General features: G+C 46.2%; 1 protein-coding gene across 1 annotated transcript in view; it reads right to left on the minus strand.

Moving 5' to 3' along the window:
• GPR39 (G protein-coupled receptor 39) overlaps positions 1-19,969 on the minus strand; it is a 205,443-nt gene extending 185,474 nt beyond the window's left edge. The window contains exon 1 of the mRNA XM_046019141.1: positions 18,451-19,969. Within this exon, the coding sequence (XP_045875097.1) occupies positions 18,451-19,294 (844 nt within the window). The 5' untranslated portion in view covers positions 19,295-19,969. The remainder of the gene's footprint in view (positions 1-18,450) is intronic.
• Between the last annotated feature and the right edge of the window lie 7,562 nt (positions 19,970-27,531).

Genomic DNA, 27,531 nt, shown 5'->3' on the forward strand with positions numbered 1-27,531 from the left:
ATGCACACCCCACCTCTCTCTTCCCAAGCTCGTTCCCATGAGCATCCACAAGGCACATGGTGTAACAGCCTATTCAGCCAGAGCAGCCCCACCCCGGTTGAACTGCCATTTTGTTGTTTATGCAGTAAAACTTAAATTGACCCTGCCCACCTCCCCACCCCCCCAGGGAAACTTATTTAAAAGCAAGTCCCGGAAAACAGTCCCAGGTAACAAAGCCCAAATACAAGGGTGGGTCAGGCCAGGTGGAGACATCCGATGGTGGGGGGCGCATACTGTCTCCCTAGTTACCAAGGAGTGTGGGCCCCGCCCTTTGGATGCCCTTTGGGTGCCAATTCTGACCAAGGTGATAGGCTAGTTCAAATATCTACTAGGGTAAATTGTAATTCAATTGGTCATTTATGTGTGACCTAGCATGACTGTGCAGCTTTCTCTGGGTGTTTCAATTTCATTGGCCACCTGTGCGTGACCGGGCCCAACCGCATGGCCTTTCCCCTTAAAAGCTAGTCTGTGAAGCAGAGAGAGGTCACCCTCTCTTTAAGAGGCACGGCCCCGAACGTTCGGTTTGATTCTTGATGCTTGGTGCGAAACAAAGCTTTGCTTTGTATCAGTCTCGCTCCTTTAATCACGCACCCATTATTGGGGGACCCAACATTGGGGACCCAACAATGGTACAGTGCAAAGCTTTTTGAACTGTAGGTCAAGTCTTAGCAGGGATCGTAAAACCAATGTAGTGGCTCAGGCTGACGTTTCCATTCATGAAATGAATAGAAAACACCAAACTGCATTTCACATTCTCAGGTAACAGTGGGTGAATACTGATTGGTGAAACTTCTGTTTACTGTGTGTGCAAGCTCACACGTGTGTGTTTGTGTACTGTCTGCCATAGTAAAGGCCCAGCCATGGGAAGCCTGGGTGACTCAGTCTTTAAGTGTCTGCCTTAGGATCACGCTCAAGTCGTGATCCCAGGGTCCTGGAATGAGCCCAGCCTCGGGCTCCCTGTTCAGCGGAGAGCCTGCTTCTCCCTCTCCCTCTGCTGTTCCCCATGCTTGCGCACTCGCTCTCCCTCCCTCTCTCTCTCTCTCTCTCTCTCTCTGTATCAAATAAATAAATAAAACCTTAAAAAAAAAAAGCCAAATAGTAACACCACAGGATCTGGATCTGGCCAGCCCTGGGTCAAACTCCCCTCTTCTACTTAATTGCATGTGTGACCTTAGGCAGGTTCCTTAAACTCCCTGCATTTCAATGTGCTTATCTGTAGAGAAAATAACTATAGTGGCTCTTTGTGGGAATTCAAATGGATATGCAAAAGCATCTTAGAACACCAGGCACAAAGCAAGTACTGAAAAGAGCACAGAGTTAGCTAAGGGATCAGCACTGATGAGGGGTACTGTTATCCCATTTGGCTGACAGAAACAGAGGCTGGGAGAGATGGGCAAAGCGGAGAGCCAAACCAGAACTCCGTTTCCACCTCTTTTCTACCCACAAGGCAGCATTATCCCCTATCCCAGGAATTTCTTCCAGCCCAGAGGACTCTTTACAAAGTTGAATATAATTGCAAATATTACCTGCTACCAACATTCCACCGCTCTGTGATGAGGATTGACAAGTCCCTGTCTGGAAAGTACTCAGAGCGCCGTGCAGACAAGTCCAATATAAATCCAGAATGTCATTTCAACGTTCTCATTATTATTATTAAAATGGGCAAAATGGAGAGAACACGATTTCAGTGCCGTGAGTTTTAATGGGTGTCGGGAATGTGGATTCTGGGAACAGCTGGTTACCACAGTGCCGGCATCTCAGATCAAGCAGCGTGGAGTAAGTCATTTCTCAGCCATCAACTTTGTTTATTTCAAATTGAAAGTCATCTTTTCCTCCCTTGGGCAGAGTTTTTTTGTGTGTGTCTTTGGAAATAAAGCTCAGCTTGATGACACTCTTCCAAAAATTCATTTTGATACATTGATTGTCCCCGCCAATAACGCCCTGGCCTTACAGGCGTGTGAAGAAAACACCACCGAGTTCATTTCCCAACATTCCCGCCCAGAATGGAGCTGCTCTTCCTCTTCCAGCAACTTCCCACTGAGGAAAGGTCAAAGGCAAACAATTTCAGAAGGGTAGGGACCCCAGGGAGCTTCTGAGCCAGAACTTGTCCAGTTGGGATGAGCACACAGCTAGGGCTACCCGAGAATGTTCCAGGGGCTCTTCAAAGCCATCAAGAGTCACCTTTCCTGAGAAGTGAAGGCGGCGGGGATCGGAGGTGGAAACGAACCACGAGAGACTGTTGGCTCTGAGAAACAAACTGAGGGTTTTAGAGGGGAGGGGGGGTGGGGATGGATTGGCCCAGCGATGGGTATTAAGGAGGGCACGGGTTGCATGGAGCACTGAGTGTTATACGCAAGCAATGAATCATGGAACACTATACCAAAAACTAATGATGTACTGTATGGTGACTAACATAAAACAATATTAATTAATTAATTAATTTAATTTAAAAAAAGAATCACCTTTCCTGAGCTGCCACTGATACTCTGTGAAAAGAAACCGCAAACATATTTACGCTGCACCATGCAATGCTGTATGATGGAGTGAAACGCAAACACCCAGGCATCTTTACAGCAGAGAGGAAACTTCACAGATTTTCTATTCCATGAAGTGCTGGAGACTAGAACCCAGATCCCCCTTTTGTGTTATTCCTATGGAGACTTTTCAGACAAACTCGAGTTCACCACCGCCCTCACCCCCACAGGCTTCCTCGAAGAGATAAGCTGAGATGCATGGAGGTTGATACACCCCTGGGCTTGCAAGAACGAAACCAAAGTTCTCTCCAGTCCCTGACCAGAACTCTTTCTGCAACAAGGTCACTATAGGAAACTAGATTTTATGGACGACCTACTGCATGCCAGGCTCCACTGACTGAAGCCTCCACTGACTTCCCACTGAAGCTCAAATCAGCCCTTGACTGGCATCTGACCAACTTAGAGGTGATGAAAGAAGTTCTGAGCCACTTTGCCCAAGGTCACACATACTTGGAAGGGATGGGAAGGGGATCAGAACGTATGCCTTTTGTCATGTTCCATGGCATTTCTTCATAGCTCGGGAGTTAAGCTCATGGACCGCATTCAATTTATACTTTCTGCATCCATGTGTCACCTTAGAGTGGACCGAGAAAGGTCCTTCCAGAATACCGGGTCCTCATCCCTAGAATCCGTACATGTTACCTGATAAAGAAAAAGGGTCTCAGCACATGCGATTAAGCTAAGGATCTTGATCCAGAGAGATAATCCTGAATAAACAGTGTGGGCCATAATTCCACAGATGAACCCTTAGGAGAGGGAGACACAGAGAGATCGACACACAGAGGAGGAGACGGCATGAAGACAGCACAGGGAGAGACTGGAAGATGCTGGCCCTGGAGACTGGAGTAATGTGGCCACAGCCAAGGAGACCAGCAGCCACCAAACACTGGGGAGTCAAGGGCAGGGAGTTCTTCCTCTGAGCCCCCAGAGGTTTTGGGTCCTGCTGGCATCTTGATTTCAGCCTGGTAAACCAGAGTTCAGACTTCCAGCCTCCAGAACTGGGAGAGCACACATTTCTGCTGTCCTAAGCCAGCATGTGTATGGTACTTTGCGACAGGAGTCATGGGAAGGGAACACACCACTCTTGCCATCATCACACCACTCAAGACCACATACTGGCACACGTACAGCCCTGTCCGCTGACGGTGAAGGGCACGCGGGTCCCACTCCCACCACCTGCTCTCTGCCCACAGCTCACACCAGGCTCCCCAGAGAAGGCTCAAGGTGCTGGTGACTCCCGCCCAGGAACCAGCACCAGGAGGAGAAACGGAAAGACCGTGCTTTGGAGAGTCGCCTCCTTGCTTCTCACCATGCTGGGAGAGCAAACATTGACTGCGCGGGAATGGCATCTAGCTAAAGTAAAAATCAAAGATTGATCAGGGTTCCAACATGAAACTAAAACATTTGCTCCACAAAACTCTTCACAAGTGACTTTTTTCCTTCTTAAATAACATTTTCAATTTCCTGAAGGCAATGCATGAGCTCATTTACTCCCTAGATTGCATGGCAAATATACTTGACCTCAAAGGTGGGCTTCCATGCCAGAAACAAGGAGTCCTGGCTGAAGGCTAGCATCATGGGAAGACCTAAGTGGAAAATGCCCGAGGAAGCAAAGGGCATGTGTGACTTGGAGGCACAGCCGAAGACCTTTGTGTTCCAGGCTGAGGTCCAGATAGAAACTGATTTTGTGGTGATGCCAAACTACAGTCTAATAACTGGTCAGTGGCCCAGGTGAATGGGTCAGGTTCCCAGGCAGGAAACCCGCCTCCTGGATTTGGCATTAACCAGCCTCCCAACAGCTGCGGTTTGGAAGGGACAGACTCTGCTACTGGCCCCTGGTCCCCGTCCCTCCAACTGGCTCGCACACTAAGATGATCTGACCCTGGGAAACATCAGCAAAGGGCAGGAGGAGGTAAGAGAGAGAACCCACAAGAACAGCATATGGAAAAACTCAACAATGTTGGTACCAGTCTCCAAGTTTCATAAGGCCCTGCAGGGGGTCTGTAGTCTGTGTTCCAGGGCTCGGTCACTGGCTCTCCTGTGGGGACCACACCTCTCATCACATGGTCTCTTACTGGCACTGTTCCATTTCGCAGCCTCCTGAGGGAGCACAGCACAACTCGGGGAAGCCTGGGAAGAGTCGCCCCTGAGAATCTGAACTTGGCTACAGCGACAACGATGGAGGATGCCTGAAGCTAATCTCACCTTGATGGTGGAGCCCCAGCAGGCTGTCCCCAAAGTTCTTCCCCTAGATCCCTGAACAGCCTGGTTCTTTAGCCTTCCTCTGGCTCTGTGAGCTACTCCTTACGCTTCCAGAAATTACCCTTTACTTCTGAATAAGTTAGGATCAGGTTTTGTGGCTTCTGGTCAAAGAACCTAGGGACAACTACCAAAAAGGTCTCCAGGCCCAGCCTGCTTTTCCAGGCCCTTAACTCCCCGGCTCTCAGCCCTGGCCCCACACTGGCATCACCTACAGAGCTGATATAATACAGACGCCCAGAGCCCCATCCCCAAAGACTTTGATGTAAAGGAGAGGGGTGTGTAACACCCCCCACACGGTTCTGTGTAGCAGGGTTGACAACTACCACCTCCCATGGTGCTGAACAGCCAAGCCTGTCCATTCGCCATCATTAGGACCCATGGCACCAGCACCCCTTCCACTCCCATGCTCCTCACCTTGGCCCCCTGCCTGCAACATACACCAGGGCTGCATTAGTCTTTCTGCACTCCTTCTTACCACTCCTCTTCTCTAAAGCCTTCCGGGGTTCCCTATTGCCTCTAATAGGTACTGCGAATCCTTTACACCAGCACTTGACTTCCCTTTTATAAGACTCCATCTAGTTTCCAACCCAGATTCACTATTCACTGCTCCCCATTAGGCCCCCAACTCTAATTCCAATTGTTCTATTACCTATTGTCTAGACATACAGAGTCTTTAGGGCAAACAACAAAGCCCATTCCAGTTTCAACTGGAAATGAAGCTAACAGGGTTTTTTGTGGGGTTTTTTGGTTGTTTTTCCATAAGCTCTGGGAGGGCCAGTGAATTGGGTATGCAACCAAGAATCCCATCAGACTAACCCACCAAACCGCCATGGAGATCCTCCCCACAGAGGCACTGCCAACACCTGGCCTAGGACGCTCTCCTTATTTCTTCCATCTTTGCTCTAAAAGTGACTCTGCTCTCTCTCAATGCCACTTTGTCACACCCTGGCCCTGTTCCCAAGGGGACTTCATGTGGTTGCTGCATCTTTCCATCACTCTCTTCCAAACGAGCATCTCATGCAGACGCAGATAATTGATGCCGCCCAGGCCTCATGCAGCACCTTAGCTGAAAGGGATGCTGGGAAAGCCCGCTTCTGACCACTACCTTTGGGAAGCTGGACTCGAAGAGAGGGAGATCCTCCAAACCCAAGAAGGATATTTAAATGTTGCCAGGTAGACTAAAAGCAAGACAAACATACAATAGACTTGGAATTGTGGTGTGTTTGTTTTTTTTTGTCCATCCCTCACTTGTCCACAAAAAAGTCCCCCAGCTAAAACACATCCTCTCTGTCTTCCTGTTTAGACAAAGAACATGGACTTTGGAGTCAGATCCCAGCTCAAATCTCAATGGTGAAGACCTAGAGCAATCTTGAGAAGTGGATGTAATTCTATCCTCATGATGGTGCTGTGATATACAGGCCAGCCCCTAGGCCGGCTGGTCCCAGTCTCGGTGCAACTTTGGCAGCAGTGTTTGAATCTTCATACCACATGAGAAAGGGGAAGCCTCCCTCCCCCATCATTTGACCAAAATTGAATATTCACTACTCTGCAAATGGAGGCTGGGGTCCAGATTTTTTTTAAATGTAATGTGGGGGTGCATGGGTGGCTCAGTCAGTTAAGCTTCTGACTGTCGATCTCAGCTCAGGTCTTAATCTCGGGGTTGTGAATTCAAACCCCACACTGGGCTCCACACTGGGCATGGAGCCTACTTAAAAATAAACAACCAAACAAACAAATAAACTAATGTGAAGTTCCTTGAAGACCAAGTATCCTGGGCAAATTCCTATGTGTTACAACTACACAGCAAGCTATTCATAGTTCTGATTACAAATGGTGAGTTTAGCCATTCCTAGCTCATCCTTTTCTGTTCCTTTTGAGTTAAGGAATGCCCTCTGAGTAGATAAAAGTATGAGAACATATTTTTAACATATGTAGCAATCACAGGGTCCTGCTTACAATACAGATAACAATTCAGTCAGTATAGGGTGCAGCTCAAAACTCGGCATTTCACAATTTCCCAGTTGATGCTGATGCTGCAAATCCATACACCACACTGTGACTACCATGATTGTAGACATCTCTGGGGCGAGTGAAGTCCACTTAATTATTCCATGAAAAGTTCTGGAGCCCAGAACCAGCTTACTTCAAAAACAGCCACTACCCCCACCCTTCATCAGGAGTATTTTTAGGTTTCCTTCCTTGATGCCCCAACTCTAGAAATACCAAGCTCCTTGAAGGGGGAAATCAGTGTCTTGATCTCTGCGGTCCAAATGAAACCTTGCACATTTTAGGCATTCATAAATACTTGAGGAATAAACCACCAAAACGAAACTCAAAGGCCTGCTGGAGGAACAGCCGAAAGTCAGTCCAAGAAGGCTTCCCAGAGGAAGTGAGCCTTCCAAGAGATTTAGTAGTGAGAAAACTTCAAGGCCAAGAAGGAAAACAGACTGCTTCCACGGAAGTTTCCTTTACCCTCTGGAAAACAACCTTCAACAACCAAGGCCTCCCATCTGCCTCCCCTGTAGGGACAAACTTGAACTCGAAAACCGGTGATAACCCATCAGCTCTCCTTTAAATAAACAAAATATGCAGCTGTCATTTCAACACGGTATTTAATCTTTCAGAATTGCAGCATATCAAAAGCAAACCCATGCATTTCCCAAAAAGCTTTGTTTCTGCTGAGTTTATCATGTCCTCCAAAGAATAAGAACACATAAAGCCAAAGACCAAATGACTTCAGCTCTGCCCAAAACATCTGTGTGCGGTGTTTCATTTCTAAGGTAATTTGGATTTCTTTCCCCTTCACTAGAGAAAGAAGATGGCTCTTCTCTGCAAGTTCAATGAACCTCATTGCTCCCAACTGGGCCTGACTCCCATTTCTGCATGCCTTTGGGTTCACAGCCAGTTAGACATTTAACAAGTACAACAGCAATCTGACACCACCGCCTTGCCTCCTGATCCCCATCTGTCAGATGCTGGTAACGCCACTGCTCTCCAAGTACCCAGCCACCCTTGAGATGCATAAAGCCGCGTGGGGAGACATCTACAAAGCCCCCAACTGCCAGAATGACTCTTACAGGAAGTGCAAAGAGGAAATTTTGTCAAGTGTTTCAACTGGCAGAAACCCTCATGTCAGAAAATGGTAAAGTTTGTTAGCCCAAGACATCTCTCTTGTCAGACTGGCTTTCAGCGTCAGGTTTGGCTCCCTCCCCCCTTTTCCACTTGGAGCTGGTGAGGGAGGCTCCAGGAAGCAGCAAAGCAGCCCAGACATTCCTTGCTTCACCAAACATTGATTCAGCACCTACTAAGTGGCAGGCTATGAGGAAAAAGAGCTACTGAAAGGATGATAATTAGAAGATCGATCCACTACAGTCTTCCTCTTTGACCACCGCGATTTCCAAGATTCCCAAAAATCCAGCTGGTGGGACTCAAACCCATACATTCTGAATTCCCCAAATAAGAATCTAAAAATTTAATGAAAATTCTTTTTTTTAAGACTTTTTTTATTTATTGGAGAGAGAGCATGCAGAGTGAGAGAGAGAGAGAGAGCAAACACAAGCAGGGGGTGGGGAAGGGGTAGAGGGAGAAGCAGCTGCCCACTGAGCAAGGAGCCCAATGGGGGACTTGATCCCAGGACCCCAGAATCATGAACTGAGCTGAAGGCAGGCGCTTAAACGACTAAGCCACCCAGGCACCTGTCAAATGAAAATTCTGTGGTGCCCTGGACCTTGGTAAACTTCCTATTCATGCAACACTTCATAGAGGGTCAATAAATGGAAGTAAATCAAAGAATGGCTGGGCCAAGGATGCAGTTCTTGGAAGGTGAGCCTTATCAGAGATAAGGTTCTAGAGACTGGGCCTGGCTTATGTTTACCCTGGAATGCCCTTATCAGAGCTCAGGGAATGTATTTGTTTTTAACTGTTACATAATATATTAATGCAAACCTAGTGGCTTAACACAAATCTATTTATTAGCTCACAGTTCTGTAGATCAGAACTCTAGACACAGCACAGCTGGGATCTCTGTTCAGGCTCTCAAGTTACTGGCCAGGCTGAGTTCTCTTCTGGAGGTTTTTGGGGGAAATCTGTCTGAGCTCATTTGGGTCCCCACTATCTTACTGGCTCTTAGCTCTTCTGGGGTACCTACATTTCCTACCAGGGATCCCCTTAAACTCTGAAACCATGTGGAGAAATTCTTGCTCATCCAACCTCTCTATCAAACCCCTCTAATCTCTGACTTTCCCTGTCTCTGACCTCTAGACCCAGATTTAAAGGGTCATGTGACTTGATTAGGCCTACAAGGAAAATCTCCCTATTTCAAGGTCAACGGATTTGGGACTGAATTACTTCTGCAAAATCCCTTCATGGCAACACCTCGATTGAGTCAGGGGAGAAGGTGCGTGTATACCAGAGCCCAGGAATTTCCACAGCCATCTGTGATTTCAGCCTACCACGGGGGAGGAGAGGAAAAAGGCAGATAAAATCACAGTGACTTCCCAAGGGTCAAAGTTTACGTGGTTTCCCTCCTTTCCGGGGGCAGCCGCCGGTGTCAGAGGATTTCAATCCCTGAACCTACGAAGTGCACAGCCAGCGACTGCGTCTCACTGCCTAAGTAGGAAAGTTTGAAAAAAAAATAAGCGTGCACTGTCCTTGGTCTCAGGGACCTCCAAAAATAGTCGGGAAAACACATCTCCGCCCCGATTTGAGAGATGTCTGAGATGGCTCGTCATTTGCAGGGAGTCCAGTGTGGGAGGCTTCACGGAAGAAGTAGGGACTTGAAATTGTGAAGAACAAGCAGGCCACTGCACCGCAGAGATGGTTAGAGGTACCCCGTTCTACCTCGGCAACCTGGAGCTGCCTCCCGACTGGAGCCAAAGCAGTGCTGGGCAGCTGGGGTGTCTGTGCTGGGACAACCCGAGGCTGAGCGGAGGGAAAGTCAGTCTCTGGCTGGGGAGGTCTGCGACACCAGCAAGACTGGAACAAACCAAGAGCCAGAGCTCTGGCTGATGGCAGGAAGAACTAACTGGCAACAGCTGTTCTACCAGGATTGTGGCCCAAGGAAGGGTTTTCTCTTTTTCAGTCTGGGAGCATGTCTCGGTCTCCAACCTCAATGCAAGAAATGCCGTCTCCGCAGAGGCAGCACCATCGACTAGACTGTACTGCTTACTCCTTAGCACCCTCCACTGGCTTCCAAGGAGAAATTTCAAGCCCCTTAGCTATGGTCTTCCTTGGAACTGACTGTGTGGTGAGGGGAGCTAGGCCAGCAGGCTGAGCTGGAGATCCATTAAAGGAAGACATATAGAGTTTAGGGGCCCATTTTCACCCCTTCCTAAAGCCTGGCTTTCATGGCAGTCGGCTAGCTGGAGAGGTCAAGCAATCCAGCTTCCGGCCTGAAAACGGATCAACCATGCACCTTCATACTACGCATGTCCTGCGTCTTGTCCACCTCCTCCCCCACCCCCGCCCCAGAGCAAGAAGCCTCATGACTCAGACAGGAAGGAGAGGGTTACAAATACATACTATCTAAGGAGAAGAGAAAACACGGGTTGAATGTCTTTTTAAATATTACCCTCACTACATCCCACTTCCCTTGACCCTGAGTCCCCCGCCCCCTTAACAAGTAGCAAAGGGGCCTGCTAGGAACTCGCTGTGAGCGCTGTCTCCCTGCATTAACGTCTTGTTAAAGAGCTTAACAAGGACTGTTAAACATCACCCTAATCACTTTCATTTCTCGGTTACTTCTGGCAGGTACACATGGCGAAAGCTGGTGCCGCCCGGCCGATTCACACAGGCTATGTCTTTGCTCAGGGGACAGAAAATCCAGAGTGTCCTCCAAGGTGGCCTAACTTCCTGGGCAACTGGGAGGAATTAGATTCTTTTCAAAGAGGCATCTCTGGTTCAGACTGACCAAAAGGATTGTGAGGTATGAGACGCTTCTAGAAGAGCACATGCCCGAGGCAAAACAGAGTATCACGAGGCCCCTGGGTGGCTCAGTGGGTTAAAGCCTCTGCCTTCGGCTCAGGTCATGATCCCAGCGTCCTGGGATGGAGCCCGGCATCGGGCTCTCTGCTCAGCAGGGAGCCTGCTTCCCCTCCTCTCTCTCTGCCTGTGATCTCTCTGCCAAATAAATAAATAAATAAAATCTTTAACAACAACAACAACAAAAGAGTATCACTTCCCAGTGCCAAGCTGAGACCCGTCCATTTATCTGTTCCACCCCACAAACAGCCGTTGAACACCTGCTGTGCGTGGGGACTGTGCTGGGACCGAGGTATAGTAGCACTGAGCAATGTTAGGGAGAGCTCCTGCCCTCAAAGAACTCGAAGAAAAACATCAACCAAATAATCTCACAGTTCAACTCGTAAAAGAAAAGTCAGGAAAAAAGAAAGTAAAGAGGAAAAGAAATAAAAATAAAATTGTGACTGTGAGTCTTGTTTCAAGGGAAGTTTAATCAAGTCTGGGAGGAGGAGCCAGGCTTCCGGGCGAGGGGTGGGCGATCTGAAGATGTTAACTCGATGAAGGGGCCAGATGCCAGGGCAGATAGAGTACTGAATGAGACAGAAAAGCATTTCAGCCTGGAGAGATAGGAGAGATAATGTGCACCAAGGCCGGGTGGTAGGAGAGAGCCTGACCAGGAGTCATCGGAGGAACTGAAGAGGGCCGGTGGGGTGGAGCAATTAAGGGGTGTCGTGGGCTGAATCTTGTCCCCCCAAAATACATAAGTTGAAGCCCTAACCCCTGCTGGGACAGTATATGGAAATGGGACCTTCAGCGAAGTAAGTTAGTTAAATGAGGTCGTAAGGGTGGGGCCCCAATGTAACAGGACTAGTGTCTTCATAAGAAGAGATACCTGAGGTTTATCTGTCTGTCTCTTTGTCCTTCCCTCCATGCATGCACACAGAGGAAAAGCCAAGTGAGGACTCCGCAAGAAGACGACTACTTGCAAACCAGAATCCAACTCTACCAGCACCTTGATCTCAGATTTCTAAGCTTCTAGAACTGTGAAAACTTACTACCTGCTGCTCAAGCAGATAATAAGTGTGGTGTTTGGTCATGACAGCCTGCCAACTAAGATAAGGGGAGAACTGCCCTCCTTCACGTTGGAGAAGCAGCTGACGACGAGGGGTCTGACGTCAAGGATGTTGATCCTTGACCTAAGAGCCATGGGAAGCCATTCAGAGGTTCAGATTTGATGGGGCTGGGGTTGAAGGTGTCAGATCCCAGTGGCTCTGGCATGAAGAAGGACAGCTTGGACAAGGGCAGGAGCCCATCCATGCAGCTAGCTATTCCTCCACTGAGGACACATCAATTCGAGATCTCTCACCTGGAGAGCACACTTGTGGGAAATAAACAAAGTAGGAAAGGCATTCCAGAAGCTCATGCTCTTCAAAGGTGCTTGCAAAGAATGGTGCTCCCCAGAGAGAGGGCCCAGGTATGGCTGAACATTTATCTGTTTACAAGACCTAACAGCAGCCCTGATGACCAGTCTTCCCTCCGGGGCAAAGAGTGCAAGGACTGGAGGTAGAGAGTTGGTTGGGTTGTCCCAGGGTTCCAGAACAGCAGGAGAGGTGGACAGAAGGAAAAGGCAGTGAGAGATGATAGCATCATCGGAGTAGATGGGGATCATGATCAGGGCACTAGACAGGGGACCTTGTCTAGTGGGGCAGGATGGGGATGCTTGACTCCTAATTCAATATTCTTCCTCGGTGCTGTCTCCACTCACAAATGGCTTTTATTCTGAATGGTTTTAGCATTAATAAGCTGAATACTTTGCTTGACTGAGGCTTCTGCTGCCTTATTACACTTTGGCAGCCCCCATGAGGCATGCAACTAAGACAGATGAACAGACAAGCTAATGAATGGGGACCGGGATTCCAATAGCGCCTTCCATGGGAACTATGCATCTCTCCAACAGAGAAATGAAACTATGCATCTCTCCAACAGAGAAATGAAATCTTTGAGACAGCCTGATTATAAAAATAAAGCAGCATTATTATATTTGTCTGCCAGGCTGATCACAGGACACTTGCAATTTATGACAGAGATCACAAATAGAAAAATACACATGAAATGCTATTTCTTACAACCACATCTACTCCAATAAATTCTTTTCCAGAGTACAGGCAGTAACCCGAACACTTGAGGCAAAACTTTTTCCTGCAACATCCAAACATTTGAGCCAAAATAATATCTTACACTTAAAAAGTCACTAAGTTCGGGGCACCTGGGTGGCTCAGTGGGTTAAAGCTTCTGCCTTCAGCTCAGGTCATGATCCTAGAGTCCTGGGATCAAGTCCCGCATCAGGCTCTCTGCTTGGCAGGGAGCCTGCTTCCTCCTCTCTCTCTCTGCCTGCCTCTCTGCCAACTTGTGATCTCTCTCTCTGTCAAATAAATAAATAAAATCTTAAAACAAAAAAAGTCACTAAGTTTATTTTGATGGCATTTCCCCATGAGACTGCAACCAGCAATAGGCCTTTATGACGAAGAAATAGCCTTTGATAAGAAATTTAATGACATAAACATTCTTGTAAAAACCAGTTCTTAAACTAATCAAGAGAAAGCAAGTACAGTTGACCCCTAAAGAGGTTAAGGACGCCAACCCTTACTTAACACTCTCAGAAAGCTGATTTCAACTTCTTTTTTTTTTTTTTTACATATTTATTTATTTATTTATATTATGTGATATTAGTCACCATATGGTAGTATATCATTAGTTTTTGATGTAGTGTTCCATGATTCACTGTTTTGCATATAACACCCAGTGCTCCATTCAATACATGCCCTCCTTCATACCCATAACCAGCTTCACCTACCCCCTACCCTCCTCCCCTCTAAAACCCTCAGTTTGATTCCAGGAGTCTGTAGTCTTTCATGGTTTGTCTCCCCTCGATTTCCACTCTTCATTTTTCCCTTCCTTCTCCCTCTCCTTGCTATCCCTTATGTTCTACATATAAGTAGATAATTAATTGTCTTTCTCTGCTTGACTTATTTCACTTAGCATAATCTCCAGTTCCGTCCATACTGATGCAAAAGTTGGGTATCCATCCTTTCTGATGGCTGAGTAATTTTCCAGTGTATATATGGACCACATCTTCTTTATCCATTCATCTGTTGAAGAGCACTCAACTTTTGACTCTCCCAAAACTAAACTACTAATAGCCTACTTTTTTCCAGAAGGCTTACCAAAAACAACCAGATGATTAACCCACATTTTATATGTTATATGCATTATATAATGTATTCTTACAATAAATTAAGCTAGAGAGAAGGAAACACCATTCAGAAAATCCTAAGAGAAAATACACTTATGGTACTGTACCGTATTTACAGAAAAACAAAACAAAACAAAAAACCACACACACATGGTAGTGGACCCACATAGTTCAAACTCCTGTTGTTCAAGGGTCAACTGTATTTAAAATTCATTTGGCACCTTAGAACCATCTTAAGGCCTCCATTTTCATCTAATCAGTTGATATGCACTAGGGTATAGGGATTGATTTTTCAATTACTTCTATTTTGCGGGAATGGTCTGCACACAAGGGGCAGAATTTCATGAAGTCGAGACAGGGCAGCTAGAGAAGCACGAATCACATGGCAAGTCACTAACAAAGGAAGGTCTGGCCAAATTAGACCAGTTAATCCTGAAAGAATGGAAAACTGACAAGAATGATGCCAGGAGAGGCCCTTCAGTGAGGGTGATTTGAATAGTAAAGAATTCGGAGAAGCCCTTGGGAGAAATCCCTCTTTACCATCTTGTTGAGAAAATCAAACACAAAGACAGTCACGTAATTTTGTCAGAAAAATTATGCCCTCAAAAAAGCTGCACTTGTATCATTCTGGAAAAATTATTACGAGAATTAACATATAATTTTAAGCTATGTTTCATAAAATAGAAGACAGATTTCTTTTCAGGAATTGCCCTTTCGTTTTTCATGATGAAGTCCCAATCAGACCTCTTTCCACATGAAATTTGGGACTCAGTTCTAAAGAGCTAACTTTAACAGTTCTTTTTAGGTAGTAACTGTCCTCGGATAAAGAGGACATACAGTCACCATCGCAGCTGCTGCTCCGAGGCCCCTCCTTTCTGACTTGCACACACAGGAGACATGAAACCCAGAGGACGCAATTCTCGGCTCATTTTCTCTTCTTCTCCCTGGGCACCCCACACATACCTAAATACACATCAACCTTCTTTTTAGAGCAGTCCATTATAGCAGCAACTCTTCATCTTTTTTCCACCCAGATACACGTGATGGATGATATCCACATTCAAGACATTCTCCCACGAGTCACCCAAGTTGTCATTGCAATTCCTGCCCTACACTCAGTTCCCCACTCCCTGACTCAGGAGAGCAAATCAGAATGCAAAGGTGTGTGATTATTATAGAGTTCTGAACCTTGTATGATGTTTCTGTAATTTTGTAATTTCACGATGATCTATAGAACTTTTCTTTCCTAGGAGGTAAGTATAACTGAGTCCCAACTACCTTAAACTCTTGAAAATTACTAATCAAAACTACACTTCTTTCAAACTTCTCTGTTGTTCCACTTTGAGTGGGTGACATTGGACAGTAAGCCAGGTGCGCGACAGATGCAAACTTGGCGAGTTCGAGGACCCAGATGGGACACACAGTGTCAATAACTCCAAGTGAGGGTCAAAAAAATAAAACGGAAGGTCTGGGAAAACCTTTGGAAAAGAAGGTTTCTGGTGCATATTCTGAACATCCAAGGAATAAAGAGCCAAATGCAGGGGTTCTTCTTCTCCGGACTAACAAACTCTGTTTGGCATCAGGCAAGTATTACCGCGGCCATATTTGCTGTAACCATCCAAAAGGAAATATGCCTCCTACTGGTTTCTCACTGAGCTGACAAGAGGCAAGAGACACACACGTTTCTCAGGATGTGCTCTTCTACATTGCTACTGTTTTTCCTGCAAACTGCTTGAGAACAGGGAGGCGCCCCCCCTCTCTTTCTCTCCCTGATTTCCCAATTTGTTTTCATGATCTGCCCAGCCCAGCACCTCGACCAGACTGAGACACAATAGCAAAAGTGCAGAAAGCAAAACTAATATTTTGTACATAGACTCCCTCACCTTGGGTAGATTTATGAATTTTGCTTCTGTTGTGCAGAACTTAGCATTTTTAACAATGAGGGGGGAAAATCCTTAATTGTTTTTTTATTGCCTCAAGAGCTCCAAAGACATCTTGTGCTATGTCGTCATTTACATTTCACATTAAATGCAAAGTATGTTTGAAAGGAGCAAATATTTGTTTTAATTTGATACATCTGTTAACTGAAATGCTAAAAAGACAGCTAAATCACTATACTAAATTCAGCGATTTGTAAACAACTTATATATTCCGTTGTTCTGGGTTAAAAATGCCCCAAAGCCCAAGTTTTATGAAACCCACCAAGTAAATTGCATTGTATTAATCTGATGGAAGCAGGCCGTGATTTCTTCCTCTTCACTCCATTAATTTATTTCCTAACTTGAGTTAATCAGTGAGGTTCCTATTTTTAAAAGCTCTTTGAAATTCATTGGGAGAGGGGGACATTTGCAAGAACTGCTTTGAAAATCTACTGCAGAGGAAATTTACAAACGGTAAATTCCCTCAAGACATTATCGCACATTGAGCACCTGATTGCCAGTCAACAATCTTTATGCCTGGGAAAGCAGTGGGCGATTAATACATAGTTGTTATAAGAAAGAAGGAGAGAACTACAAGGAAAGAATGAGAGCAGCAGGGAGAACAGACTCATTCCAGGCAATTGCTAACTGGATTAGATGATCCCCAAGGTCCTAGTCATTTCTAGGTAAAAGTCTGTGGCATTCCAATTTGATGCTACAAAATGAAGACTGACTGCAACTTGGAATAATACCCACGGGGTGGGGGTGGGGGTAAAAAAAAATACCCACTCTTCAGAGAGATAATAATAATAATAAACCTACAGAGATTGGTCCAACAGAGAACAAAGGTAAATCAATTATTTTTCCTTGGTCAAATGAAACCTTAATTCCTAAATTAGAGTGGGAGAGAGTACACTGTACTCAAAAAAAGGGGGGGGCAGGGGGAGAGAGGACGGATTCATTCACACTAAGGTATAAATTACTGCTAAAAGTTTAAGATATGCTGAAGGGCATATGGGGAAAGAGAGAACTAGCTTTTCCATAACTGTTCAAGCCAATCTACTAGCTCCTCCTTCCTGGACTCCTCTGGGCAGCAGGAGGTAGGTAGGTGAGAGAGCGTGAGTTGGCTTGGGTGCCCTGCCCAAGTCCCCAGATGGGTGTCAACACCTGCTACAGACTCCTTAAAGCCAAACTTCCACAAAAGCTGGCCTTAGGAGGCAGCAGCACCACCAATCTAATCACCTTCCTTGTCAAAGTCCTGTTTTGTTTCATTTTCTGTTCAACAGGAGCCTGTGCGAGCCACCCAGACCTCTCTGCTCTCCTGGCCCTGAGAAAGGAGGTCAGAATGTGGGACCTGTACTTATTTGAACTAGATCTTCTGTTCTCTACGCCTCAAATTCCTCCTTTCTGAAATGGAAATATAAACCACCTACTACAGCCCCTGATGCCAAGTAGGCATCCAGAAATTGCAAACTCTCTCCTCTCATTTCACACAGACCAGGAAGTCTAAGTCAGCTATAGGGACACAGCAGAACCCAGGGGCAGGCTCTTTCCATTCCTCTTCAAGCGCCTTCAAATTGTTCTCTCCTGTCAACCCCCTGGCCCTGAAACCTGTTACTCAAGTTTCCCACACCAAAACAAACAGCACCATGATTTATTCCTTTTCCTGATGCCACACTGGAAAGGGCCCTTTATACCGTGAGCTCCTTCCTCCCTGACACGCGCAAGGACCCGACTTGAAATGTTTGCACCACAAGTAAAGTTTGGAAAACAAACAGTTTTCTCAGCGTGGAATTGAGTATTTTGGATGATCAATCAAGTCCCAGAAATCTGGGACACCAGATTTTCTGGATCAGACAAACAGGCCGGCAGTCCCTGCCATGTTTCTCGGTTCTGATAAGGAACAAAACCACCACAGAAGAAACTCAAGCTCTATCCTGAGAAGTGTGTTTGAGAGCTGCAGTTCCTCAGGACTTGGGTAGGTCACTGGAGGGGGTGAGGGGGAAGAGAATGTAGCTGCCACCTGGAGAGTGTGTGCTCCTGACAGCTTGCTTCTCCCAAGGAGGAGAAAACCGGGAACAAAATCGAATTGCCTCGAGAAGGTTCTCCAGGGTAAAGAGGGCTGGAGAAGAATGCTCCCTCTTATCTCCACAGAACTTCTCAGAGGACTTTCACCTCTCCCCGTTACCTGTTTTGTCCCTCAGTATGTTTAACTCCTTTTGACTCAAGATATTTTGTGAGTCACAGAGCTGCTGTTCTGGAATGTGAGCAGACGCTGACTCCTGGCCTAGTGCTCTTTTCACTGCATCCCAAGTTCCCAAAACATACAATAGAAACACTCAGAGGTTCCGATCCATGCCTCCTCAGTCTCAGCAAAGGGAAGTGTACACATTTAAGGCCACATCTGTGGTCCTGAAGAGCACAGACAGTGGCGGGTGGGGGAGAGGGAAGCCAGTGCCCAGGTCGCCCTCCACCCAGGACTCACTCAGAAAGATGATGGTCTGCCTCCTGGCTGTCCTGCTCTCCTCGCTCTCCGACTTCTTCAGCTGAGGCTGAAGCCCCCCAGCCTGGCCGCTCCTCATGAGCACTTGCATCATGTTCCAGCACATGAAGGCCACGGAGACCAGGACCAAGAGGTAGATGACGAAGGCGCTGAAGATGCTGGACTGGAAGACGGTCCAGCGGCTGGAAAGGTTGGTACAGATGGACATGTTGGAGGTCTCCGGGCGCTGGTGGTGGCGAGTCTGGGAGCGGTTGCAGGACAGACCCGGGTGATTGGGCACGTTCACCAGCGGGTACTCAACTCCCATAGCAAAAAGCAAAGGCAACGCCACCAGGGCGGAGGTGACCCAGACAAAGCCAATCAGCAGCTTCACCTGGCAGGGCCCCGACACGGCTTTGTACCTGAAGGGGTGGCAGATGGCCACATAGCGCTCAAAGCTGAGCGTCAGCACGTGGAGCAGGGTGGCGTAGCTGCAAGCCTCGAAGAGGAAAGTGTGAATCTTACAGGACAGGGCATAGCTGGGCGTGGTCAGGGGGTTCCAGATGATGCTGTAGAACTCCATGGGCATGCCAATGAGGAAGACCAAGATGTCCGAGCAGGCCAGGCTCACCATGTGATCCGTCACCTCCTTCTGCAAGTAGCCTTTCTTCTGCAGCACCTGCGTGACCCGAATGGTGACACTGTTCCCCAGAATGCCCACCACGAAGATGACCAGATACACCAAGACGAGAGTGATTTTGATCCAGGTGGCCACCTCGAACTCAGGGACGTGGGTGTGATCTATAACATGGGAGCACTCACTGCTGGGGCTCCGGGGCGAAGCCATGAGGAAGAAAACCGCGCCACCAAGTCCGAAGACCTCTACAACTTCCCTTCCTCCTCCTCCCAGCAGAGCCCGGAGTTCTGGGCTGCAACTCACCACCGAGGGCCCAGAGTGTTCCTGCAATCACCTGGAAAAAGTAACTTAGTATTTCTGGTGCTTTCATGGAAACTTCCTGGAGTAGCCCAACCTAGCAGGGGCCTGGGAGGCGCCTGGGGGTGGAGTTTGGGGAGTGTGTGTGTGTGTAGGAGTGAGGCGGGGAGAGCGCGGAGGAAGGAGGTTCCAATCTCCCGGCGCGGGGTGTGGCTCCTACAGGCCCCGCCCCACCCCCAGCGCCCGCCCTTCTCCTCCCCGACCCCAGCGGGCCCTGCCGGGCAGCTCTTCGCCGCAGTCCCCGCAGCCTGTCGCTCGAGGGCACCCACCCACCCTCCTGAAGCGCCCACTCGGGAGCTGCTAGGGGCCCAGTGGTCCGAGATTAATCATTAACCTCCGCACGCGGTGCTCGGCGGCCCCCGCGCTGACCCAGCCCAACCGCGGGGTTTGACCCAGCCCAACCGCGGGGTTTGACTCAGCGCGCTGGCATGGTCCCGAAACCAAACGTTGGCTCGGGAGCACCGGGCAACGGGTCGCCCCGCCGCCCACGCCGCCACAGCCGTCCCAGCGGTGACCGCCAGCCCCCACGCGCATTCCGGGGAGTCGCGGCCCGGCGGAAGCTGGAGTTGCATGCGCTCCAAGGCCGAGGCTGGCAAAGACGAACTTGCCCTCCCGTGCCCGGCTGTCCCCTCAAATGCTGTGCCATGTCAGCTTTGGGGCGGCTGGACCTGGGTGCCTGTCTCCGCGGCCAGCCAGTTGGCCCCGCCGCCCTGGGGAAGCCAGCATTGCTCTTCTCCTCGGTGCCCTGCCTTCCGACAGTCGGGGTGTTCCCAGTGCACCGCTGGGCTGTGCGCTCCCTCACGAAGTCAGCCCCAGGCAAGCTAATTGCAGCCCCCTAAAAGCCCTGCCTTTCTCCAAAGCCTCCTGTTCTACCGACCGCTCTGGCCGGCCTTGCCGGGAGGCACGGGAGGAGAGCCGCTCTTTCCTCTGGGTTGCGCTCCCTGGCGCAGGCCCTTCTCCCCAAAGCGGACAAGGGGAGTCTTTAACTGGGGACAAGTATATGCATAAGATGTCACACTTCTCCAGGTTGTCGCTGATGGGAGACGCCTCCTTTCGTAGGAAGCTATCACCAGGACATCAAGGCCATCCCAAGGGGAACATAGCATAAAAATGGCATTAAGAGGGGCGCCTGGGTGGCTCAGAGGTTTAAGCCGCTGCCTTGGGCTCAGGTCATGATCTCAGGGTCCTGGGATCGAGTCCCGCATCGGGCTCTCTGCTTAGCAGGGAGCCTGCTTCCCTCTCACTCTCTCTACCTGCCTCTCTGCCTACTTGTGATCTCTCTCTGTCAAATAAATAAATAAAATCTTTAAAAAAAAAAAAAGGCATTAAGGGTCAGGCCATTTACCCTCTCTTCAGAGAGAGGAAAACCTCTAATGGCCTTATTTCAGCTTCTAATTCCAAAATCACAGGTAATGGAACAGAAGGCTGTCCTATGCACTGTGAGTGGGTTAGCTCCTACAAGCACCCCCACCGCCCTCCCAACAGTGATGGCCAAAAATGCCTCCAGGCACCCAAATGCCCTTTAGGGGAACAGAATCACCCCAGTTGGAAAACCACCACCCTGAAGGAAGAAAATGGGTCCCCCTTTATGTATCCACCCTAAGGGTCTAGCTGAGGCTCTGTGCTAAAAACCATCCTTAAAATATCACAGCAACCACCCTGTGATGTGATTGTTTTAAAGATGAAGAAAATGGGTGTCCAGAGGATAAGTGCTTCCCCAAGACCATAAAAGAGTCAGCAAGGAGCCTGAAAATCAGCTCAGACCTATCAAACCCTAAGTCCACACTCTTAACAGGGAGGGGATTCCAGGCTCACCACAGACACTATAGAAATGAATCCTGAGTGATTTGCATTGAGACACACGGGTTGTATTTTCTGAATCCAAACCTGGACACATGGTCTGAGAACCTCAGGGAATATTTGCTTTTGACCCTGTTTAGGAAAAAAAGAAGGGGGACTCAATGGCCAATGGATCTTTACAATGAACATCATACCTGGTTATAGTTATTTTGTCTATTTGAGCTCACTGCATTAAATTACAAACTCCAAAGCCGAGAATTCTCTCTTCCCCTTCTCTGACACCCCTCCACAGCTACATCAATACTATGTTTTGTCAAACCACCCTTTTCACGTGTGCTATTTGACCTACTTGCTGGCTGGGAAATTCATAACTCATTTCCTTATTAGTGCACTGGGCTTAGCTACATGACCGCCATGGCCTTAAAGTTGTCCCACAAAACACACGGGGTATGTGTGGACTCTTGAGGCTTTCCTAACTGCGTATCAGAGCCCTCTGTGGACTGCTTTGCAAAAGGTGCTGGCTGTTTGCTATCCCAGAGAGAATGAGAAGTTCTAGAAAGAACCTTCCCACCAGCAGCAGCAGCAGCATATGTACTCATCCTCAGCCCTGCCCACTTCCTTCTCCTGGACAGAAAACAAGCTGGGAAGCTCAGGAGTATCCAGCCCAGACGCATCCTTTGACCCCCTCCTTTGGCTGTTATTCCCTGAGCCCCTATTGCATGCCAGGCATTTCCACGTAATTCATTTCTTTTAATCCTCACGAGGCTACAAGGAGGATATCATTATCCTGTTTGCAGATGAAATGATTGAGGTTCGGGGACCTAAGTGACCTGCCAGAAAGGGTCAGAGGCAGGATTCGAACTCAGTCTGCCTGGTACTAAAGCCCTTTCCGCTCTGAAGTGCTCTCTGTGCACGCAGCACAAGGCTGTGCCAGGCTAGGCAGGGGCATGTTAGGGAAAGGAATTTTTGCTCTCCTCTCCCCAGCTGCAGCATGCCAATCATCCCCCACATATTTGATAATTGCAATTTGTTCTGCTCAGACAAGATTTCCATTATTTGTCCAATTTCTTTCATCAAAGTTTTTGCTCCCAAAGTGTGAACAAAGATTACAAATGCATGGCCAAACCGTGAGAATCGAGCTAATTAAATTTTGTTTCTTACAATGCAGATGGAAACACGCATTTTTGAACCAAAGTCCAGGAGAATTAAATTTTCCTTTCACCTTTGCTTTTCCTAAGACCAGTTAAAAACTGTTTGATGTGCTCTCACTTGTTGATAAAAGACTGGTGTAACACCTGGCCTGGGTCTGTGTAATCTCGATGTATTTTATTAGCGTTTGTAGAGAGGGAAAAAAAAAAAAAGGAATGGAAAGTGAGACAAAAGAATACTTTAGGTACCCTTTGATATGATCGCTCCTCAGATCACTCTAGGGTCTTCAGAAATTTATCCTCACATTTCACACATCCTAGGTGACCTTTGAGGTCATGTAAGCTAGTGGCCTTCACATGTTTTTTTGGCACTGAATCTCATTTTTAAAATGAAATATTACGCTGGCACCCAAAGTAAACACACACGCACGCACACACACACACACGCAAACATATATATGTATTTTTATAAATTTAAATTACTTCAGATGCTCAAATTTTTAACATTTACTCAATCAACAATTTATACTCTAAAAAGTAACTCCTTGTTTGCAAAGGTTAATGCTATAATCACAGTGACTATTCTAAGCTACAGAGAAAATGTCAATAATTTTCAAAAAGTATAGCATAGATAACTTTATTTATAATGCAATATCACTAAGAAGTAATAACTGAACCAGAAAACTGAAAGTTAAAACTCCAAAACTCTACCATCTCAAAAATTTAAAAAAAAAAGGGGGGGGTGCCTGGGTGGACAGTGGGTTAAGCCGCTGCCTTCGGCTCAGGTCGTGATCTCAGGGTCCTGGGATCGAGCCCCGCATCGGGCTCTCTGCTCAGCAGGAAGCCTGCTTCCTCCTCTCTCTCTCTCTGCCTGCCTCTCTGCCTACTTGTGATCTCTCTCTCTGTCAAATAAATAAATAAAATCTGTAAAAAAAAAAAAAAAGATCTCTGAAACAATTGTTGGTCAGAGAAGAAACCCAAACCAAAATTGCAAAATATGTGAAGAATATTAAACACAAAAATATTGCACATCCGTAAGCCAAACAAAGCTCAAAGTCACACAGAGCTAGAAAGTTGCAATCACTGATGAAGACAACTGACTGACCCAAGCCTAGAAAGGCCAGCCCTTCCAAGTAGGACTAAATCAGCCACAGAGCTCAACAAAAATATTGACTTCAGCTCTCTAATATGGTAACCACTAACCACACATCGCTAATTATACCTGAAATATAGCTAGTTCTAACTGCGATGTGTTGTAAACATAAAATACGTACCACATACTGAAGACTCTATTTGAGAAAAGGAATATAAATTTGTTTTTATATATTGATTTCCTGTTGAAGTGATACAATGGTTATAGGGGATTAAATAAAATATATTAAAAATCATTTCATATCTTTTTTTTTAACTTTTTTCATGCAGCTACCAGGATATTTTAAATTATATTTGGCTTGCATCTGTGGCTGGCATGATATTTCTATGGAACCGTGATACTATAAACAGATAATGAAACAAAAGAGACAGTCCAAGAAAAAAAAAAGAGTACTTATAGGAATTTTGTTTATGGTAATGGTGGCATTTAAAATCAATAAGGAGGGCGCCTGGGTGCCTCAGTGGATTAAGCCACTGCCTTCGGCTCAGGTCATGATCTCAGGGTCCTGGGATCGAGCCCCGCATCGGGCTCTCTGCTCCGCAGGGAGCCTGCTTCCTCCTCTCTCTCTGCCTGCCTCTCAAAAAAAATTTAAAAAATAAATAAATAAATAAAATAAAATCAATAAGGAAAGATGGATTGTTCAATAACTCTTATTAAGATAACAGGTTAGCCATCTTGAAACAAAGAAGAAAGTTGGATACCTACTTCCACACTTTATTATAACAGAAATTCCAGGTGGATCGAAGATTAAAGTCTTTGGATTTTATTTTATTTTTTTTTAAGATTTTATTTATTTTATTTGACAGACAGAGATCACAAGTAGGAAGAGGCAGGCACAGAGAGAGGAAGGGAAGCAGGCTCCCTGCTGAGCAGAATCCGATGCCTGGCTCAATCCCAGGACCCTGGGATCATGACCTGAGCTGAAGGCAGAGGCTTTAACCCACTGAGCCACCCAGGCGCCCTGGATTTTAATCATTAAGGAAATCATTAAATGATAGAATAAAGCACTAGAGAAATTTAAAAACCAAATTGGTTTTTAATCTTATGACACAAATCCCAGAATCTATAAAGAAAAAGTTTGATAAACTTTATTTCATTAAAAATAAATTTCTGTAAGGCAAGAAACACTGTAGCCAAAGGTAAATGACAGATTTCAACAGATTTTTCTTTAAAAACTTGGTTAAGAGCCAAGATGCCCTTCAGCAGATGAATGGATTAAGAAGATATGGTCCATATGTACAATGAAATACTATGCCTTCATCAGAAAAGATGAATACCCAACATTCGTATCAACATGGACAGGACTGGAGGAGATTATGCTGAGTGAAGTAAGTCAAGCAGCAAGAGTCAATTATCATATGGTCTCACTTACTTGTGGAGCATAAGGAATAACACAGAGGACATTGGGAAAAGGAGAGGAGAAGGGTCTTGGAGGAAATCAGAGGGGGAGACAAACCATGAGAGACTGTGGACTCTGAGAAATAAACTGAGGGTTTTAGAGGGGTGGGGTGGGGGTTTGGGTGAGCCTGGTGGTGGGAATTAAGGAGGGCACGTATTGCATGGAGCACTGGGTGTGATGCATAAGCAATGAATCTTGGAACACTGAAAAAAATAAAGTTAAAAAAATAATAAAAAAAAATAAAAACTTGGTAAGCTGATTCTAAAATTTTAAATGTTAAGAGCCAAGAATGAGCAAGATATTCTTTTTTTTTTTAATATTTTATTTATTTGACAGAGAGAAATCACAACTAGGCAAAGAGGCAGGCAGAGAGAGAGGAGGAAGCAGGCTCCCCACGGAACAGAGAGCCCGATGCGGAGCTCGATCCCAGGACTCTGGGATCATGACCTGAGCCGAAGGCAGAGGCTTTAACCCACTGAGCCACCCAGGCGCCCCTAAGCAAGATATTCTTACTAGCTGAGAGGATTTGCTCTACCAGGTATCAAGACTTATTATAAAACTGTAGTTTATAAGGCATCATGGTGGGCACCTGGGTGGCTCAGTTGGTCAAGCATCAGCCTTTGGCCCAGGGCATGACCCCGGAGTCCTGGGATTGAGCCCCTCATTGGGCCCCTTGCTCAGCAGGGAGTCTGATTCTCCCTCTGCCCTTCACCCCACTTGTGCTCTCTCTCTCTCAAATAAATAAATTAATAAAATCTTTATATATATATATATAGAGAGAGAGAGAGAGAGACAGTATGGTTCTGATATAGGGATAGACAAAGAAAAGAATGATACTGAAGATATAGCATAGAAATAAGTCTACACATAAATGGACAGGATTTACAACAGATGAAACTAAGGCAGGGCAGAAGAGATGGTCTTTTCCATTGATGTAGTAGCTGAGGACTCTCTGAGGACTGAAGGCGAGGGAATGCCCTAACTTGTAACATTTGTCCATATCCATGGTACCAATACTCCCAGCACGGCTTATTTCAAGCTACCCAAACATTAAAAATCTTCTTACAAAACTCCTGAAATTTTAACAATCAACTCTCGTCAGTTCCAGGACAGCACTCAATAAATGCTATTTGAAACAACAGAGTATCCATTTGGATAAAATTCATTAAGAAAGAAGACAGGCAACCCAAATTTTAAAAATGAGCCAAAGAGATAAACAGGCACTTCACAAAGAGGAATCCAGATGGACAATAAACAATGAATAGCTATCCAACCTCTTTAGTAGTCAGGGAAATGCAAACTAAAACCACAATTAAATACAACTGCACACCTACCAGATTGACTAACATTCAAAGATCACCAGTACCATCTGTCCATGAAGCTGTGAAGTAATGGTGACTTGTACAATGCACATGGGAGAGTTGGTTGGTGCAACCACTTAGGAAATAAGTTTGGCAGGGCTTACTATAGTTACTTATGTATGTATCTTGTGACCCAGGAATTCCACTCCTAGGTACATACCCTATTGCTCATGTCACAAAAATGCATATACAAGTATATGTATATCAACATTGTCCATCATTACCCAATCTAAAAAAACACCTAAATATCTATCCACAGAAAAATAGATAGCAAAATGCAGCATATTTATATAAAGACCTATTATATAGGCATGAAAATAGATATATCATTGCTTCAAAAATAATGTGGTTGAATCTAACAACATAATGATGCATAAAAGAAGAAAAGAATAAATATGTCCATTTATGTAACATTTTGACATAGATGAAAGAATAATTTTGAGGGATATTATATGTTATATGGAGATTCATATAATAAAGCAATTAATTAAGTAAAGTGTCATTTCAGTGATGAGATAGAGGTCACTTCTCGTGAGATGGGGAGGTGCATGACCTGGAAAGGCATATAGAATGGAGCCGAGAACTTCTGAGGGCTGACGGTATCTCTCTTTTTTTTTTTTTTAAGATTTATTCATTTATTTCAGATGGAGAGGGCACACAAGCAGAAAGGGCAGAGCGAGAAGGAGAGAGAGAATCTTTAAGCAGACTCCACACTGAGCCTGAAGCCCGGCTCGAGACCTGACCCCATGACCCTGAGATCATGACTTGACTGAAACCCAAGAATCAGACACTCAACAGAATGTGCCACCCAGATGCCCCAATCTCTATTTCTTAACGTGGGTAGGAATTACATAATAGTAACTGCATCATGTTTTGCTTTATGATTTCTTGATGCAGTTATTTATGTCTTACGTACTTTAGGTGTGCCATATTCCATAATATTATAAAATGAATTTTTTAAAAACAGAAGCGTACCCACACAGCCAGTTGGATAAGTTCAGTCAAGCTTGCTTTTCATCCAGTGACAGTGCTGCAACCAGAACACTCTCGAGTAAAAGCAACAGTCACAAGTTCCATGATTAAACACCTACTGGGACCAGACACTATGTTTATTCAATGCCCAAAATAGTCCTGCAAGTTGAGTGTCATTATTCCTATGTGCATGTCTGTAAATCACCCCTCAAGTAACTCCTCTCCAGCCTACCCAGACTTGGTCCAAGTCTACAGCC

The sequence above is a fragment of the Meles meles genome, chromosome 9 (assembly GCF_922984935.1).
Source record: "Meles meles chromosome 9, mMelMel3.1 paternal haplotype, whole genome shotgun sequence".
NCBI lineage: Eukaryota > Metazoa > Chordata > Mammalia > Carnivora > Mustelidae > Meles > Meles meles.